Source organism: Carettochelys insculpta, chromosome 7 (genome assembly GCF_033958435.1).
Source record: "Carettochelys insculpta isolate YL-2023 chromosome 7, ASM3395843v1, whole genome shotgun sequence".
Lineage (NCBI taxonomy): Eukaryota > Metazoa > Chordata > Testudines > Carettochelyidae > Carettochelys > Carettochelys insculpta.
Window position 1 is genome coordinate 69,386,025 of NC_134143.1, and position 20,537 is coordinate 69,406,561.

The 20,537-nt window shown below is 45.6% G+C and overlaps 1 protein-coding gene across 2 annotated transcripts in view; it reads right to left on the reverse strand.

Annotated features, from left to right (window-relative positions):
• Nucleotides 1–20,537, reverse strand: part of SORCS3 (sortilin related VPS10 domain containing receptor 3) — a 477,486-nt gene that overhangs the window by 92,853 nt on the left and 364,096 nt on the right. For both annotated transcript variants that reach the window (XM_074999210.1, XM_074999212.1), the window contains exons 9-14: nucleotides 18,065–18,244; nucleotides 14,817–14,963; nucleotides 13,973–14,075; nucleotides 7,665–7,741; nucleotides 7,467–7,558; nucleotides 227–334 (exon numbers count right to left, since the gene is read on the reverse strand). In XM_074999210.1, the coding sequence (XP_074855311.1) occupies nucleotides 227–334; nucleotides 7,467–7,558; nucleotides 7,665–7,741; nucleotides 13,973–14,075; nucleotides 14,817–14,963; nucleotides 18,065–18,244 (707 nt within the window). The remainder of the gene's footprint in view (nucleotides 1–226; nucleotides 335–7,466; nucleotides 7,559–7,664; nucleotides 7,742–13,972; nucleotides 14,076–14,816; nucleotides 14,964–18,064; nucleotides 18,245–20,537) is intronic.

The following is a 20,537-nucleotide window of genomic DNA, read 5'->3' on the forward strand; positions in this document are numbered from 1 at the left end:
CAGTGGCCTCTTCCAGCCTGGAAAGCTATGCATAATCCAAAACCCCTGTGAATCCTGAAAGGTGCTTAAGTGAACAGGGAATTGTCTGTTGCATTCGAGCTCCTAGGCAGTCCTCCAGCCTCTACTGAGGAACTTATCCATACACAGGGAAGCAGAGGGCTAAAGTGATAGACATGCACACACAGAGCCACACACTCAGTCTCAGCACAGCTCGTTTAGGACTTACGTCATCAGCTGCGTCTCTACCCCTGGCTCCACCAGAGACCCATCCACAAACAGCGGTGTTGATGTGAAGGCATATTTAATCCAGGATCTTCCTTCATCAAAACTCACCCTGGAATCAAAAGGGACAAATAAATAAATGTAAAACGGGTGACTCTGGAACCATCACCTACACAGTGAAACATCTCCTAAGCCTTGCAAGCCACCGCTGCTGGATTTATAAACAAGTGTCAGTGTTTGCCATCTTCCCATGTTATTAATTATGTTCTCGGAGTGCTCAGAGAATGCAAGGCAACAAGTATTATTATAAAAGTCATTCAGAGCATTTGTTGGGGCTGCCAATCCTCCAGGATTGTCCTGGAGTCTCTGGGAATTATATATTCATCGTTAATTGAAGATGTCATGTGATGAAACATCCAGGAAGACATCCAACCAAAACTGGAAACCCAGACCTGTATTTGCTATGTCAATCACTGGCTCAGACCCAGGAGAGCAGGTGGCATTTCCAATGTCTAAGACAGGGCATTTACATCCTATATTGGTGTATATGATCAAAACATTAATTGCAGCAGGTGAAAATACAAAGCCTCAGATGTGTTCAGGCAGAAGCAGGAGGCAGGAAACCTGGATTCTGTCACCAGACCCATTGTGAGTTACAGCTTTTTTTTGCTGTAGTTTCCCCTTTCGTAAATGAGGCTCTGAATATTTACCCCTCTCACATGGCCTTTGTGGGGTTTCATTCATTCATATTAGCACTGGGCAGAAGAAGTGGGCTAAACACTGACTCAAATTTTCTGCTATAACCTTGCACCTCCGACATCAATGGGGCTGCATGGGTACACCCATGAGTAGAATCTGACCTTTACCCAAGAGAAAATAGAGTGTGCCAACTAATTTCAACAAACACTCAGCCTGGAGAGCAAACACATTCAGTCACTACTGCTGTGGGACACAACAGGTCAGTGGCTGTGAGCTATAGAGCGGTGTGGTGATGTTCATTTTACAGCCAATTCAGAAAACAAGCATGTTCTCCTTTGCTCCTGCAGTCTTTACATAACTGTTCCAGGAAGATTTCTGTTCAGTGAGTTATCCCAGACTCCTGCCTGCCAAGAAAAATAAACCAAGGAACACCCAGGTTTACTGGCCCCTGAACAATTAGGTCCCGTTCCAGCTGGGTCATTTCAGAGTTGTCTGCAATTGCAACAGGTGCTAGAGCTGCGAAAGCTAACAAATAATCCCCAATAGGCATTGGCAAAGGGACGGACATGGCATAATTTCTCCTCTGGTCAACCAGAAATGTTCCTCACTTCCAAAGAGAAAAGAAACTTATTCTCCAATTGACTGGGGCTTGGGAAGATTCCTGCAGTGCTGAGTCAGCCGCATTTTATGGGGTAAACTGATCCTTTTCCAGACAAACAGATATAACCAACTGGTCAGTACATGCGATTTGTGCCCCTTGGTGCTCAATTCACCAAGAAGTGTCTCAGCTACAGAGCTCAGCTCACTGGCTCCTGTTGTAGATTCCAGCCTCTCAACAAGGAGGTCACTGTTTAAACGCCAGCACTGGCAATGACAACAGCCATAACTGATTGTGTTGAGGAGGGGATATAATATTTGAGTGAGAGGAGGCTGAAATGCTCCATTTAGGTCATAGCCTGCGTTTCCCTCTCAACGTCCAACCAAACTCCAGCTGTAACCAGCACATGATCTCCAATAGGAGAGTAAAGAGGACCCAGAGAGACAGCAACTCTTCCAAGCCTCAGTTGCAGGGTTTGGGGGAAGAGAATGGGCACTGAATAGGCTCCTCCCCACTTAGGCCAGGTCATTAATTATTTGTATTTCAGTCACTCTTGGGGTCCAGCCATGGGATGGGATCCCAGCAGGGTAGGTGCTGTGCAGCTGCACCGACAGCCTGGGCCGCAGTGGACTGAACTCATCCTGGGCCCTGTTACATGGAAGCCCAGGTCATCCGAACCTCACCATCTTCCAGATTCCTGCTCTGAAGACAGCCCATGGGCCTGTTCCAAAGCCAATGGGTCTTTCCATTGATTCCAAAGGACTTGGGATGAGACCTAGATTTCAGCCCTCACCCCCGCCCCCCGCCTGCCCCACCCTTGCCCCAGGCATCCAAACTTCACAATACAGAGAACTCCCCACTTGAACTCCTCAGCTCCTGCTCCCCACTGGGCAGGAACCACATTGGTTCCAGTGACCCTTTGCAAACACAGAGGAAGGGGCTGGATTCATCACCAGGTGGCCATTACTGAGACCTGCTCCCTAGCTCTACCGGTACACAAAACAACAGCTGTACACAAAAGAGCCTCTGTCATAACCAAAGAGAAAATGCAGTGGGAGAATTTCATGCAAAGCCCTTATCCTTCAAAAATCTATATATTTAAATGCACAGATCTTTCCATACCCCTGTGCATTCACATGCTGGTCTGTGGGCATGCTTTATCCAACTAGCATGTCACTTTCTGAGCAACAGCAGGTTTCATTAGCTCACTTAAAGTCCCCTTTGCTTTTCAATGATCACTTCCTCTTTTCTCCAGGATGAAACGTGTTGTATGATGTCTCATCTCTAGAACTAATTGATTTCCACGTATACTTTCATCAAGATGGTTGTTCTCTTGCAGCAGGTGCCTGTGGAGTCTAGACAGTGCATATCTGAAAGCCCCTAAAGGTATAATTGGGAAGGGCCCCTTGGGGTTTATCAGGGAGAACTCTAAAGAGCTCTGCAACAGTGGACCAGACATGCACAGGAAGTTGCATGAGCCAAACTCAGTGTGAAAATGCTTGTGGGAGGAATCTTCAAGGGCAGAAAGAGCAGTTTGGCAGACAGCCCCTGTTGATCACAGCATGTGCCCCAACTTCCTTTGAAGAATCTATATGGAAATCAAATGTTTGTCCATGCACACAGCCATAGGAACACAGGACAGGAAAGACCCTCCAGGGTCATCAAGACCTGTCCCTGCTAGCGCATATCATCCAATTATGCCATCATGATGCTCCATCTTAAGTTTAGTCTGGCTGTTTTCACTGGTCTTCCTCTTGAGAGGCTGCTCCAGAGCCTGACTCTTCCGAATGCTAGGAACCGTCTTCTAATTTCCAGACTAAATGTATTCATGGCCAGTTCATCCCCATGTATTCTTGGGTCAGTACTGTCCTTCAGTTTCAACGTCTCTTCTTCCAGGCTCTGGGGCCAGAAACTGATAGTCTCCCTCTCACTGAGTAGCACCTTCCTCGGCAAACCAATGGAGCAGTTGTGGAGGCACTGCTCGGCTGGAGGGCTGTGCCGTCTAAGAAGGGGTGAAATAATTTATAAGGGGCTAACACATGACTAGCAGGTGCTTCACTCACTAAGCACAGATTGGCACTGAATCCAGCAGGTCAGCAGGGCCCTTAGAACCATCTACTGCTGTCTTCATAACTTTCTGGAACACAGGTTGCTCCTGCCTGTGTCTTGTAAGAGGAATTAAACATCAAGTAACCCTTTAAAAACCACCCTTCATGAACAGCATGAACGAGCATGTCAGAATCTGGCTTCTAACTGGCCATGAGCACACACAAGTGAGCTAGCCCTGATCCTGCAATAAGCCCTGTGTCCACATGGTGCTCCATTGTCTTCAAAGGGTTCTGTTCAGATACAGGGGAGATCATGGCAGTGCCTTGGCTTTTTGACTGCACAATCTATTCTTAATCAAATGCTGTCACAGGCTGCAGGAGTATTTGAGGGGAGTGAATAAAGTCTTAACTCCAGTTCAGCTCCTTCACCCCATCCCCCTCCTGATAGCACTTGTACAAGAACAGAACCCTTGGGAAAGCTGGGTTGTACATGGAGGATCAGCGTATTGGCTTGTGCTCCAGCTGGGGCAGGTTTTCTGTTCACTTGCTGAGTCTGGTCATTTATTTTACTTTCTGGTCACAAACAGCAACCCCAGAGGGAAAGGGCCTTCCTTGCTGCAACCAGTGTTGTGCAGATGAGGCATCCCAATCCCCTCTTACAGCCCATTACAAAGGAGGGCAACGGTCAGCACCCCCCTTTTACAAGTGGGGAAACTGAGGCACGGCCAGGTTAAATGATTAGTTCGTGGTCACCCAGGGGATGTCTACACAGCAGTGCTATTTCAGAATAAGCTACCCCAAAGAGCTAGTCCTAAATAGCTTATTTCAAAATAAGCCTGCGACACTACACACAAAAATGCATTTCAAAACAGCACTTAGCTATTTCAAAATACATCATCTAAACACGTAGAGGTTATTTCGAAATAGAGCCATTGGCTGCACTATGGCTTATTTCAAAATAGGTGCTATTCCCTGTCTTAACAGCATCTATTTTGAAATAGCTGATTTGAAATAAATAAATAAAAATATATAATTGGAGATATGCATCTCCTAGAACTGGAAGGGACCTTAGGAGGTCATCTAGTCCAGTCCAGTCCCCTGCCCTCTTGGCAGGACCAAGCGCCATCCCTGACATCTATTTGCCCCAGTTCCTAAAAGGCCTCTTCAAAGATTGAGCTCACAACCCCAGGTTTAGCAGACCAATGCTCAAACCACTGAGCTATCCCTCCCCCCTGAAAGAGGTGCTATTCTTCATGAATTGAGGTTTACCAATTTTGAAATAATTGTTTCAAATGTATAACTTTGCTGTGTTGACCTATCTGCAGCGAGTCAGCAGCAAAAGCTAGTTTAGAACTGGGTTCAGGGAGCTGATTTAAGCTTACCCTACTGCACCACCCTACTTCTTATACCAAGAAGATATTAGAAAATTTCTACCGACTTCAGAATATTGATTGTTACTAGGCAAAAAAGAAGAAAAATGGAATCTGAGTCAATTGCATATGGTCTTCTTTATGTGGCAGAAATGCAACTTGCTTGCAGAACGTGTGCGTGGCCTCCATCTCCTGTGAACAACCCACAGAGGCAGTAACAGTCTACTACTGCTGCAAACTTCATGGAGTTACTCCTTTAGCTCAAGTGGTAAAAGCGTATGCTTGGCTCGATGAAATTCAAACCCTACCGGAGACTCCTGGCAGAAGTCATTAGGCAGCCATTAGTCTAACCGTGGCAGGAAAGGACGTAAGGTTTGGAGAGGAAGAAACAACCATCAGCATGCCATGCAGGACAGAGGCTTAGCCCGAGCTTTGACTCCCCTGGCTTTTGCCCAAATGTTACTTAACTGACTGATTCTGTGTGATAATGAGTCAAACGGGGGACGTTGGCATCTCCTCATCCCAGCTAAAGTCATAATTTTCTTCTTTTCTTTGACCAAAAGTTCTACTTCCACTTCTGCTTGTGATGTGCGTGGAGACAAGAGTGATGAAGAGTGTGTCACAGATGAAGAAAAAGCAATCTCTCATTCACAGAAGAATATGGACCTTAGCTCAGAAGATGATTTCTGTTTAATTTCCACCATAGCACTGGCAGAAGTTGGACAGCTCAGTCCTTTAGGAGTACTCCATTGTCACACAAGGTACAAGAGAGAAGGTAATGACAATCTGGACAGCTGTTAGCCATCCTACTTATCTTCTTCTGCAGGCACTTACTCTGCTGCCCTCACACGTCCATAGAGAAACTGCACTTTGTAATGGGCACTATATGTAATTAATGTATGTCTGTTTAATTAAAAGTTATGGGGGCTCCAACATCAGGGCTCCAACATCAGGAGCAGACATTCAGACTCCTGGCTTGAAAATACATCGATTCTGATACCTCCTTGTCATGCTCATCACTTTGTAAAATATACTGTACATGAAGTTCTGATCAAGGCTGAGGACAGAAATGTTGGGTCCCTGGGAAAGGGCATGTGGGGAAGGCACAGGCTCCAGACCCTCCCAGAAAAGGCAGAGCCTCAGGTGGAAAGGTCAAGCTTGGGGCCAGCCTCCCTCACTAGCCCTTCTTCACTGCCTGGACTGCACGAGCAGGGGTTCCAGAAACTATTTAAAAGGGCCCAGATCACTAGGCTTTTAAATCACAGACCCTGGGATGGCTGTCCCCTCTGCATCCCCCCGTCTCTGACCATGCTTCCAAGCCATGTCCCTCTCACCTAAATTCTGGTGGATGGTCCGCGCTTGGAATCTGGTTTGCCTCATTGTCGATTCCATGCATTGAGATGTTGAGCCCCTCGAATTCCTGTTTATCTCAGCTGCACCTGAGACAGTTCAGCCCGTTACAATGTTAAACCCTGGAGTCATAAGGGCCCACAGAGAAGTTCAGACCTATACCCAAACTCCCTCAAACTTCAGTAGATGCAGAAAGTGGTATGGGTGGAGTCACTAGTGCATAGGCTTCCCAAATTTCTTCTGAGTCAGAACTACCTGTTGAACAAAGCTATCATCTCACAAAGCCACCCTGTGATCACAGCTCCATTTCTGTTCACCAATCCCCCCCGCCCCCGACAACCACAGTGGTACCCTGAAAGGGACAAATAACACCAGCAAACTATTTCTGCATTTCCATCTGTCTTTGGTGAGATAGGGTGAGAAGAAATGAATGTGTTACCCTCTTTGCATAAAGTCCATCATCCTAGCTCCTGCTTTTCACTCCGTTTCCTTGTCCTGTCTGGTCCTCTCTCCCTTTGATCTGGTAATCCTTCTTTCCCTTTGGTGCTCCCATGCTTGTCCATCCTCTTGGTGCTCTTCACTAGCCCACAAACCCTCTTTCCTGACTCCACAGCTGACACAGACATGCACACAAATACAAAAGCTCCTTTTTAAGTAACCCCTACAACTTCTGGCCAAATGATGCTTATATATTCTAACCCATGAGCCTGCATAGGAAGGATGTCACTCAGAGAAAAATGTGGTGCTAATGGCCAGGTGCTCAAAACTGCCCAGCTCCCAAAATGATGTGTTTTGATTTTCTAAAATCCGATCACTTATTTAGATACCTAAAGGACAACCAAGCTCATCAGAAAATCTGACCCAATGTGTCTAATTTGCGAGGCTTCAGACATCTGTTGAAAGCAGAAGATGAAGGACCAGAATCATATGATTCCCCAGACATCTGTGGGCCACAACCATACTCTGCAGATGATCAAAGTTGGAGAGCTCCGTCTCCAATAGGTGCTTATGAGATTATTCAATCTGCTCCTTCGTGTTCTGGGTACTTATATTGCGCATTCAGAAGGACGAAGACGGATCCACTCCAGACCTGAGAAATCTTAATTACTTTTTGGACAATTCCCCAAGTGACCCCCAACCTACTCGAGAGCATTCTCAAAGCAAGGGAAAGAACCTTACCACAAATGCCGGATGGGCATTGACGTGTGCTTCATGGCCACAAGTGCCCCTCCCCAGTCAAGATACCACACGTTGTATTCTTCCTCGAAGATCTGGAAACAAGCCAGGTAGAGTGTGAGCTTTTCGAGGCATCTGAGGCTCAAAGAGCACGTGGAAAGGTTTGCAAAAGGCACAGAGCTCCCTTTCATCTGACTATACCTGTCTCCAGGAGTTTCCGGCATCAGAAGAGATAAACGTACTGATATCTGTATATGAAAGCTCAGAGCCAATGTTGCCTGAAACACAAATGGATTTTGTAAGTTTTAATGTGGCAAGAGAGAGAAATCAGGGGTAACAGGCTCAGCCTGTTTGTTGAGATGTTAATTCCAGGCTCACATGGCAACACCATGGGATGGGGGGAGGATTAAGATATGAAACCATTGCAAACAGTAAAACAGTAAAGTATTTTAAAGTAAATATCTGGAAAAGACTCTTTTCCTGGCTTGCTTTGACTCTGAGCTGCACTGGATGCATTTGCAACAATAGGAGATAGAAATGTCTGGACTCTATGTAAAGGCCTACATTTTTAGGCAAGCACAAACACAACAGCTGTGTCTATACTTGCATTCCTCTTTTGAAAGAGCTATGCAAATGAGGGAAATGAAAATGCAAATGAGGTGCATATCTGCATATCTTGCACCTCATTTGCATATTTTTATTTCAAAAGAAGAAAACCAGTGTAGACACTGCTTTTTCAAAAGTAAACCTCATCTTCAAAATAATCCATCTTCCCATAAAAAAAGGGAAGAAGGATTCTTTCAAAGATGGGGTTTACTTTTGAAAGAGCAGTGTCTATACTGGTTTTCTTTTTTGAAATAAAAATATGCAAATGAGGTGCCAGGTATGCAAATTTGCATCTCATTTGCATTTTCAAACCACCTACTTACCATACCTCTTTCGAAAGAGGAATGCAAGTGTAGACGCAGCCAACTGCTTGCCTGTTTTGTGCCATGATAGCACTAGTGACAATTGTGCATGCAAATCAGATCATCAACTGCTCACACATTTTCTTCTGAAAATGCAGCACCAATGCTGTAGCTAAGACTTTCCAGACACCCACCACATCTGCAAGAGATGCAGCAAGGACTGTCACTCTCGTGTGGGTCTTCATAGTCACAATAGACGCTGTAAATGAAGTCCTCAACTGAAACTATAATGGGCGCGATCCATAGTCTATGCAGACTGAAGGATGCCTACTACTACTACTTGCATTTCGGGTGCCTCTGCATTCTCCTAGTGCAGTGGTTCCTGACCTTTCTGAGATGGCGACCTACTCTGACAATTCCGTAAGACTTTGTGAGCCAAGCCAATTCAAAACTGGTGGTGGGGGCGGGAAGGATGGTTCTCCCCTGGGAATTTTTTTTTTATAAATCTTGATTCATGCCCACCCCATAGCCCCCAGGCTTAAACCCCTTGCAGCCACAAAATGCACTTCCATCTACCTCACATGAGCACTGCTGCCCCCGACTGTTCCTTTGCCAGGCTGCTGCCACCTCCACCACGTGGTTCCCCCAGCCTTCCTACTCCCTTCCCCCACCCACACAGCAGGCAGTTCCCTTCCCTGCCACACTGAAATGGGACTCAATTTAATTGGTTTAATGACCAGCTCCCTCCTGCTGGCTGTTAAACCAATTACATTGAGTTCCATTTCAGCGTGGCAGGGCACAGGGGGAGCCGCATGAGTGAGCAGTGGCAGTGGTGGGAGCTGCAAATGGCTCCTTAACAAGCCTCATGCCACTCAGAGCCGCCCAGCCAGCGACCCTTAGGAAACCTAATGACGACCCATGTTTCTGTCCTGACCCATAGTTTGCGAATCCCTGTCCTAGTGTTTGCAGAGTTTTAACATGGAAGCATTTAATTCTCCCCACTGCTATTCTCATGTCAATTCAAGCAAAAAGGCAAATTCGCATAAAAAAATCAAATTATTCCTACTGTCTTCGTCTCATTAGAGACGAGCTCAGGGATGAAATTCTGGTGCCACTGGAATCAATAGTGAAACTCCCACTGATTTCAGTGGGGACTAGATTTCACAGCACAATTCTTCCAAAAAAATGAATGGACCCACTCACTGATTGCAGAAGCAATGCATCTAGCAAACAGCCCCTCCTGTTAGGCTTGTGGTGAAGCCTCACAGATAAGGCTTGTGGTAAGATTACAAATTTCTTTGCGTAAAAAGTAGGCGTGTTTCTGGTATGAACAATATCTTGATGGAGCTCAGTTGCAAAGTATGACCCAGGGCTAAATGAGCTGGCAATGAAGCTAATATGATCAGACCACAGCAAGGTCTTCAACAACGGTCGCAGTTTTTCCTCGTCAGAAACTGGGCACATTGTAGTGTTAGCAAAAATAGACAAGTTTTGCCTGTGCACTTTTGTGTTTTGTTAATTCACTGATGTTGGCGAGTGCCACACCCATAGCTGGGAGACTGAAGACTTCTGCTTGTCTGGAGTAAGAGTGTGTAAGTAACACTAACCACACACTGCACTGGAGGAGCCATCTTCCAGGGTAAAATTTCTCTTCAGACTCGACACAAAAACTGGCTTTGCTGCAAAGTCTGCCCTCAAGATTGCTAATATCTGCCCGATGGGTTTCTGTAGCCTGGATGTCAGTACCCTAAAAATAATGGACTGAGGGAACTAACTTTGTCATGTTTGCAACAGGAGGGCCTTTACCTATCAATGTCTCACAGACAATATGAACCCGGTTTGGGACTGGACTGATGACCAGTGGATGAAAGACTCCAGAACATATTCCTTATCCACTGAGCTACAAAATATCCTCTCATTCTCCAGCTAAGGTATTTTTAGAGTGGGGAAGAATTTCTGTGATTTTTTTTTTTTGTTCTAAAGGAGCTAATATTTTTCCTTAAAAAACCGTAAGAAGGGAAGATTTGCTCCTACACATCTGTGGCCTCAATAGGAGCACAATAAAAACAGACTAATGAAAATGTTAATTGCATTCCTGACATTTAATGATGGAAAACGAGGAATTAAAGCCCAGATGCATCTTGTCAAGCACCCATCAGAATCAGGGATTATACAGCTAGTCAAGTTGTTGTGACACTCTTGTTTCCAAAAATAGGACCTCAGGTTCAGGGTCACCTGAGACAAGGTGAGTCAAGAATGGTTTTAGTATCAGTCTTAGGAACACAGAAACTGCCACCCTCTGCTAGTCCTTTGGTCCACCTACTCCATTGTCCCGTGACTTCCAAGCGTGGCCAATGCTAGCTGCTTCACCTGAAAGTACAAGAAACCCTGCAGTAGGTGGTTTTGGGTTGGCCTGCCCAAGGTGAAAGTTTCCTCTCCGCCCCACAAGAGTAGGAGGTTGGCTTATGCCCAGAAGACTGACCTTCCACAGCCTTCTTTGTAAGAACTACGACACTGACTCAGGTTTTACTAAGGGCATTTTCATCTCTAAGCCTCAAGGTCTGGAAACAGACTGTCCAACTGGGATTTATAGGTGGTAGCAAAGAGAAGGGAGTTCTTGCTTGTTGGAATTCCATCACTACCATTTCCTGCTGTAACCCTGTTTCATGAATCCCTTTCTTTCTCCCTTTTCACCTCATTTGGGGCATAATCCATTCAAATCAGCTGAAAGACATCCATTGACTTTCATAAGTGTTGGATCAGCGTGGAACGAGGTGCTAATATCAGTCTCTTCTCTGTTAAACAACTAGACTAGCACTCCCGCTATTGTTCCTACTGGTGGAGCTGCAACAACAGTAGTGAAAGAGTGGGCTATTTCCCAAGGAAGCACAGGAAAGACAAGACCTATGAGAATAAGTTTGTGATGAGTAATTTGGATTGTCTGTGCTGATACCGACCAGCTGTTGACAGTGCTTAATAGAAACAGATGTGCCAATTCCCAGCAGGTTAAGCCTTTTATTGCATAAGGCAGCAACACAGAAATGATGGTTCTGCTTTTCAAAGGTTAATTGTTATACAAGTGAAGCTTTCATCCCATGCAGTGACAGCTTGAAAAGAATCTCATTGTCTAGTAATCTGGACCATTGCTTAGATTCTCATTCTCTTTCTGCCTCTGGCTTCTTATCTGATTCCTAGAGAATTCAGTAATCAAGAATAAAGGCCACTGCAAAAAATTGTTTCATGAGCCACAGCTGTTTGAATATCCTCTCCGTGGGGAGGGGTGGGCTGCCAGCTCTTGACATTTCCATTTGGTTTTGGGACTTGTAACCAGATGTCCTGAACCTCGCTGATCTTCTTCTTTATTCAGCTTTGGTGAGGCCACATCTGGTGTACTGTGTCCAGTTCTGGGCCCCCAATTATAGGAAGAATGTAGATGCACTACAGAGGGTCCAGTGGGGGGCGACCAAAATAATTAGGGGGCTGGAGCATATCACTTATGAAGAAAAGTTGAGGGAATTGGGACTATTTAGTCTGCAGAAGAGAAGACTGAGGAGGGACTTGATAACAGCCTTCAAATTACTGAAGGGAGGTTGCAAAGAGGCTGGAGAGAGGCTGTTCACAGTGGTCACGGATGGCAGAATATGGAACAATGGTCTCAAGTTGCGGTTGGGAAGGTCCAGGTTGAACATTAGGAAAAACTTTTTCACTAGGAGGGTGCTGAAGCATTGGAATGGTCTATCCAGGGAAGCAGTGGCATCTCCATCCCTGGAGGTGTTTAAGTCTTGCCTCGACAAAGCCCTGGCGGGGCAGGGCTGATCTGATGTGTTTGGTCCTGCTTAGAGCAGGGGGCTGGACTCGATGGCTTTTTTAGGTGTCTTCCAGCTCTGTTGTTCTATGATTCTATGATCTGGAACACTGAGCTACAAGCCTTGAGAAGAGAGACTTTCGCAAAATGTACAGTACCTTTCATGCTAAAAGTCAGGCCATAAATACCGCAAGAGCTAGTGCCCCTCGCAGGACTTTGGTTCAATTTGCACTGCTGGCTCGAATACAGAAGTCCAGAAGGGCATGAGAATGGACAGAGACAGAAAGAAGAGAGGAGATGAATCTGAGCCAGCATTCCACAACTCAATTTCCTGCAGCTCTGGGGCATTTAGATGGAATTCTGAATTTTGTGGATTGACCCAATTTAACTAAAGGTCGGTTCAGCATGAATTTGGACTAAAGCTTGAGCACAACAGGGCTCTGATTTCATCCACTGCCTCCAGCTCTCAGAAACAGATTGAAGGCGAAACACACAGGGTAAAACAAGACCCCAGATCCACTTCCTTGTGTTGCCATCAAAAGTGAAAGAAATAGGGGCAAATTATGAGAGCAGCCACAGGCCCCCAGGACCTGTAGTGCTGAGGAGTGAGTAGGACACACTGCTTACCCCAATGCAAATTCAGATGGGTGACATGCTAAATGAAACAGCAGCGAGCTAATGCCACAGTTGGGAGCTTAAAACCTGCTCACGCTGTAACAGCCAGAAACAACTAGTGCTAAACTCCATGATGGGTAGAATACTTAAGCTATTGCAATGCATTTTCGTACAACTGCTGTGGGCCTTTACCCACTTATGCATCTAGGCAATTCCATCACAGGCCAAAGGACTACTCAAGTAAGCCTTGACCAACACGAGAGGGCATTCTGTTATAGGTCCCAATGGGAAAAGGTACGCTAAAGTGCCAGCGTGTGAAATTACCCAGCAGCTTTTCCTACTGTATTTGCAAACTTTCCCTGGTGACAGTCATTCTGAAAGTGCATTGTTACACCTAATGTTCCCACAGAGCTAAGCACAGTGGAAATTTCAAGTCAGGCTAGGTTAGTATGCTCGTCCTGATTAGGCCGCCTACAGTGAGCAAGCAAGTGAAAACAAAAAGGATCAGTGATGGTTGTCAGATTAATTGCAACGGGCCAGCCAATTGGTGGCATTCAACAGGTTGTCATTAAAGCAGTGCACTCTGCCAAAGCGAGGCTTCCCACAACAGTACTGAGTAACCACACAGAACGTACCCACCAGGGCCAAGGGGGCTCATTAGGCATGCAGCCCAACGAGAAAGTCCATGCAAACCCCTGACTTCCTAAAATAGCTTCTGAGTTACACTGGGCCCAATCCTCCACTGGTTATTTACTCCAGCCAAAAATCTGGCCCAGGATGCTATCCTGATTCTCTGCTCACTCGCCTGGGTGTAAATGAAAAATAACTCCTCTAAAACCACTGGAGTTGCACCAGTGTAAAAGGATGCAAATGAGAGATGAATGAGGCCTGGTGCACATGTTTACATGCTCACCCAAGCACATGGACACATCACTCACAGATAGGCATATGTATGTGATATATAGGCCACTGATACTTACCTGAAACATTCACAGGTAAGTGATAAAATACACTTCCTTGCCAGCCTCCTCTGAACCTCTGCTCACTGATCCATGCCTCCCCCCAGCAAAATCACCTCTGTTTGCAAACCACTAAGTTCAAAGCAGCAGCAGGTTAGAAGCTCCCCACACAGGTGCCTACTTAAGGCTGAATTGGGTGAAAGCACAGACAAAGATCAATACCTGTAGCCACCACAAGTCCTGGAGCTGTCTCCTTGCTGGAGATACTTCCTGATGTGTATGGATTCTCTGAGATTTGCAAATGCAGGTGCAGAGAACAAAAGGGCTGTGGAAGGGAGGAAGGAGAAAATCATCTCTATTACACAAAGCCCCAGTGGAGTGAAAGAGCCAACTATTGGCTTCTTCACGAGGGCCAGCTAGTTATGCAGACAGCCTTCCCACAAGGGCCCTCTCCAGCATGAGAGCACCTCTCGTCACAAAGAAAGGTGCGCAGGTTATGGTATATATTTTCTCCCCACCCAAAAAATTGCAGGAAAATCACCCACTGGCAAGTTCTACTGAATCACGTCAAGCGGAGCTGGTGGCTGGGTTTTGCCCTGGTTTCTTAAAGTCAATGTTTTGCACAGTTCTCCATCAGATCTTTTCAAATTTTCTGGCCTCTGTTAGACACAGGATCAGACTACAAGCTAATGACGGTCTCGTCTGGCTTTAAAACCTATGAATTTATGAAAGCAGAAACTGATTTAACTTCCTTAGCACCCAGCAGCCCAAAAAGAGACAGGAAACAGAGAAACATTGGGACCTGATGCTTTATAAACATATAGGTCTGGACACTCAGCTTGGGTAAATCAAAGTAGGTTCATTGAATATGGCAGAGTGACATCAGTTTACAGCAGCTGAAGGATCCAGCTGACAAACCAGATTCCATCTCTGAGCACTGGATCCTTCAGTCTCTAGGCTGGCCAGATTGCTCCTGGCTTCATTGGGAGGTTTGCCTGCACAAGGGCTAAGGGATGAAGCCCCAACTGGTTTGTCGGTAACATGCTGGAAAAGTTTTGCTACTCACCAGCTGGCAGTGCACAGGATCACCTCTCAGATCAGTGTCAGGAGCCTGCAGCAAGCGCCAGTCTCTGCCCTTGTTGTAGGTGATGAAGGTCTTTATCTGGTCCTCTATCTTCTTGTTAGCCAGGAATATGCCTTTGATCCCTGCTACCTAGGAAAAATGGAGAGAGATGAAAAACCACATAGGGAAAATAAGCAAGAATAAAGCTCTGTTTGGGATGCCCACACATGGGAGTGCTCTGTAAATAGTCAGCTCAAGCCGTATGGACACCAGAAGAACAGGAAACAAAGCAATTACTTTTTTATAATGAGGAGAAGTCTGGAATCTGTCTAGCTAGGGTTCCTGGCAGCAGCACTCTTGCAACTCAATATGTGAGGTGGGTTTAGGAGATCCACACCCCTTGCAAAGTGCCAGCCTCTATTGGATCCCGAAGGAACTGTTTTGGGTATCTGTGGATATGTCTGCAGATGTGCTGGTGTGAGGGAGGGATGGAGTGAGGGGAAATACACCTCCCAGACCACACAGCTAATGGCTGGGAGGCCCGCAGAGCTCCTTACACAGGCAAAAGCTAAGCATTGCATAGGCAAGCTAGTGTGACTCCAGCTAGCACAGGTAACAATAGCAGCAAAAACAGCCCAGAGCTGGCTTGCGAGTCCAGCACATATCAATGTCTGTTCTGGACTAATGTTACCCACCCTAAATCCCACTCTGTGTGGTCATCACTGCTGCTGTTACCAGTGCTAGCTGGCAGCTTAGGCCAGCCTACGGAGTGTACTAGCTATGCAGACGTGCCCACCAAAAGGGACCCAACAGGTATTTTAGCTACTAGGTCAGCATCTTGGGAGCTGCAATCCTTCACTTTGCTTGCAAGCCCCTTGGGGGCAGGAACTTTCTGTTCTGTGTACAGCACCTAGCACAATGGGTCCATGACAAGTGGTTCCTGGGGGCTACGCCAATACAAATAATAAACCACCCTGGCACCCCAGACCCCACATCAGCATATCTACCCAGGCTTTGAGTTTCCCCTGCTATATAACAGGAACGTAATGCTTCTGACAGGCATGGGGACTGATGTCTTCTCTGCATTCACTCAGAAGCTACAGGACAGGCAGCAGCAGGGCCAGATCCCCTCAGAGCCATGAATCTGTATAGTCTGGACCTCATCAGTGCTGAACCAGAGAATTTGCAAAACTGCAGGAGGACATTATTGTCCAGCAGCATTGCTAACACTTCTGCTGATTCATGAGCTCTGAGAAGACATTTAGGGGTAAATTGCGGCTAAATAACAGCACAGAACACTGAGAACCAGGTCAGGAGGCTGTAAACAAACTTTATTGGACTGCAAGAAACTTGGCCACATTCATGAAAAGTGGACATCCAGCTAACTAAAATCATCCTAGACCATGGATGTTGACATACCAGAGAGTGCTGGACTATAGATGTTCAACCTGTAGCACTGGCAAACCTCACAGCAAAGGATTGCAATGGTGCTCAGGGGGTCCCATCAGAATTATTCTCCTTGATACCAAACAAGATGTTCTCTGCTTGCTCGGGTAGGATCCTTCACATATTTCCAGAGAGCTGGACCTCAGAGTGATGCTGACTAGTGTGAGTGAGAAGGGGGGGGATCTTTGAGAACACGAACAGAACTGCAGGCTCAGCCTTGCACAAGGTGTGGTGCACAGGCTGCAAACAGGGAAAGGCAATTTGCTGAGGACTCATAAAAACTTCTCTCCAGAAACTTGCCACCAACAGGAATGTACATATAGCTCAGCAGTGCCTTTTACACTGCAATCAAAAGACAGAATTTCTTATAAACAGCCTCTCTTCTGTGAATGCAGAGGAGAAACATATCCCGACCCCCAGAAGAAAAATGATCTTAGTGTAACTTATATTGAAGAAGAACGACTGCCAGGCAGAAAAGCCAACATCAGCTGATGAAAGATAGAGGCCTGTTTGGAAAATCCACAGGGGAATAAAATACTAGCCTATCAAATCCAACACAAAATTGATGCTTGAAACACTTGTCACTGGATTTTATCTAATCTCTTGAGGAATTCTTCCTCAACAAATGAATTCAGGGTCTTTATTTTTTTTAACCATCGTAACTTAAGAGCCTGAGATTTTGCCACTATCATTCACATGGAGTGGTCCCTTTCTTTGGCTCCAATTCCAGAAAGCATCCCTAACCACGAGGGTGCATAAGCACATCCTTAAACTTAAGTACGTATTTAAATCCCATCAACATTGCAATGCTCAAATGAGCTTAACAGGTTTCCTGTGCCAGGGCTCCTGCAGGCAGTCCAAAGGGATAACACAAGAGAGTAAAGTAAGATTCGTGTGCAAGCATCTGAAGGATCCAGCCCTTAAACTCCAAGTAGTACCTATGTTGCACAATACCACGGAGAATGATTCTAACTGGAGCCCCAGGGCACCACTGCAGTCCTTTGTTGCGAGACCAACCAACAACTTGGCAACGGTCAGGCAACTGGTGCTCTGAGATCCCTAATTATGATGCTGCCTTATGATCTCCTCTGCCTGCCATTGTCACATTGCTGCCTTGTGCTCTCAGTAGCCACCTGTTCTCTCATCAGATCCTTAGATGACGAGATTCTGGAGGCAGCGACCCTCCTTTCATTATGTGTTGATATCTAGCACTGAGCACACCAGAATCCCAGTCACTGATAATGAAGATAATAAATAGAAATGACAACTATTAGGAACACTGTGTGATTTGGTCAGATTCACAGAAAAAGAGCCTCTTGCTGCTCAATCTGAGTTAAAGTCAGATTTCAGGATCGTTTGGGCAGGATTTTCCAGAATGCTCAGAGTTGGCCTTGCTCTGCTCCCACTGAAGTCAAAAGGAGCTTGAGTTAGGTCAAGGCTGAGCACTGGCAAAAATACCACCTTTGATTTCTGACCATGTATTTGTGCTTGATGGACTATAGAATCTGGGTTAAAAATGAACCTTATGTTTCTCGTGAATAAATCGTTTTCATTCTCATTTGCACTAGAAACATCATCAAAGAAGCAACAAAAATACATAGCCCACATCTGTCCAGGCATGCATTTCATCTACCCCAACATGCATGGGTCCAGCATAAAGTGGACAGAACATGTGCTCATTTAGGGGCATTGTCCCAAACTAACAGAGGGTTCCTTGAAGAATGCTAAGAGATTTACACTCTGTGCTGGCAGGTTGCTCCTGTCTCATGAAGGAGTGATTCTACAAGCTGACCTTGACTGCATACCTCATAAAGGTCGATGATGATGTTCCCTTCCAGACCACGGCTGCTCTTCACATTCTCCAAGGCCAGCGTGAAGTAGACCCCTCGGGTGTCAGATATATAAAGGTTGTACGTATCGTTCTGGTTCCACTCCTGCACGGCTGCAAACACCTGATTCTCATCTGTGCTAATAATATGCATGTCCTGTTAGAGGAAGACAAAAGGCCTATTACCATAGATTTCTATATTTCTTTGCCCTTTCAGACACACAGTAATTACCATGACTTATGAAAGAGTTGAGAAGGAGCATGAGTTATGGAAGACGCTATACAATTTTCTGTTAGATCAAGCCAATAAATTAAGACCTATTGAGACTTTGCTGAGATTTTTTCAGCGGCCACAGGTTGGATGAGGGGTCTCTACACAGTTCCTGCTCAAAGTAGCTTCAAGGAGCTCTATCTAGCTTCACCTTTTATTTATGAATTTGAAAGTCAATTTTATCATGCCTGGAAGATTCGTGAGCTGGAGTCTGAAATCCTCTTTCTCCACCGAGTAAAGTACAGCAAGGATAGTAGCCCTGCTAGATTCCCCCTTGCTACAAAATCCAATAGACCTGAGTACTGAGCAAGAGGGGAGCCACTTGGAGGAAGATAGAAAGAGGTCAAATCTCCATCGCATCTCTCTTGAGACTGTCAATGAAGGCATCACTGTATGCTAATGGACAGGGTGGTTTTATGTACCCTTGTCCATTAAGAAGTAGATTGGGCCACCAAACAGCCATTGGTCAACCTCAGCTGGATTCCAGTGGTGACCATGATCTGAATGTTTCATGGCCCAACACTGATCTGCCTGTGTTAGTTTAATAAGTAGAAATTTTCCAAACACCACTGATCTTGATATTCTCTTGGAGAGGACTCACTTCCACATCTCAGAGGATAAAACAGGCTCTGGGCTCATTTAACCTGTGCCAGGAGACTCAGAAAAAGTTGGAGTCACTTAGAGCTCATCTAAACAAACAGCATGGGGCAAGCTAGAGAGTAACTCTACAGCATGTTAATGTTTCATGCCATGCATTAATTGTTCATGTGGACTCAGGTACACTGTGCTACATTTCCCTCACGCACACTGGTCTATTCCCATTTCAAAGCAGGCAAATTAGAGTACATCGGGAAATTCTAGTGCATACCAGCTGGGTCCACAGGGCAGATGGGGCATGGCATACTCGTGCACTGCAGGTTTACATGACAGCTTGCCATACACTCAACTGTTGGTCTAGACCAGGAGTCAGCAACTAAAATAGCAAGAAGAGCTGTTTTTTTGTCTTTGTTAAAAAAAGAAAAAAAATAACAATAATTCAAGAGCCATAAGGCATGTGAACATAAGCCAGTCCTTAATAAATAACATCAAACCATACTTTTTGTAACCCCTATTTTAAGAGCAATGCACACACATATCCCACAATGCACTCCCCATATTAAAGGGGGAGTTACCCTATGTTTTGCAATCGTGTATCATTTGCTTTTTAGATATGAATTGTTCATGGCTGGGCTTTTAGATGTTCGCCAACATATCAAAAATAATTAAGAGGGTTTGTTTTTGTTTTGGTTTTATTTTTTTTTACATTGCAATTTTACATCAGGAGCCACAAAGAAATCCATAAACAGCTGCAGGTTGCAAACCCCTGGTCGAGACAAATCCTAAGTGGTGATAGGAGGTTTTTTTGTTTTGTTTTGTTATTTTTTTTCATGTTGCCAATAGCATTTGAGACAAGTAAGGCACCTAACTTTTTTATTTTAAATCTCTGGGAAGTGAATTCTCTTAGATCCCATGGAACCTCAATTAATTCCTTTTTCTATTTCTGCGGCAAGAAACTTTTAACACCAGCTCATCCATAGTTACTGTAGGACTTTGCCTTTGTCCGCAAACACACTCTATTTAATGGATACCCAAAGATCAGGGAGAGAATGTATGGTAATTCATCCGAGTCGAATGTGTCAGCGTGAAGATGCAGCAGCATGGTCAGTGAGTGAAGCTAATGCTTTGGGAGGAAAGCTCCCCAGCCTGTGACCTGACCCATGCTACATCCCTGCTCCTCCCAGCTCTAGAAGTGGGGCCTCCTTGGTCAGGTGAGCCAGACTAGCCTGCTCTGATTCAGGGCAGGGTTGATATACCTGTCACACCTACACAATGTAAAAAGTCAGCAAACACCTCCAGGATGTTGCTGGCTACCAAGATAGCTCAGCTGCCTCCTGTCCCCTGGCTACAGCATTTGCAGGAAGAGGTTAAGCCCTAAAGATGAATTGCCACCAGAGCCCAGAGGACCTTACTGCAGGGACTTCACCAAACCTAGCCAGAGAGGTGACATACCAGAGAAGGGCACCCTATGGGAGGGAGCAGAGTACCCTCAAGGATTGAGCAGCAACCAGTGCTGGAGGTGGGTGAAGAGAGTGTTAAGCCTCCGGTCTGGGGTTTGCTGTGGAACGTGGAGGTTCAGGGG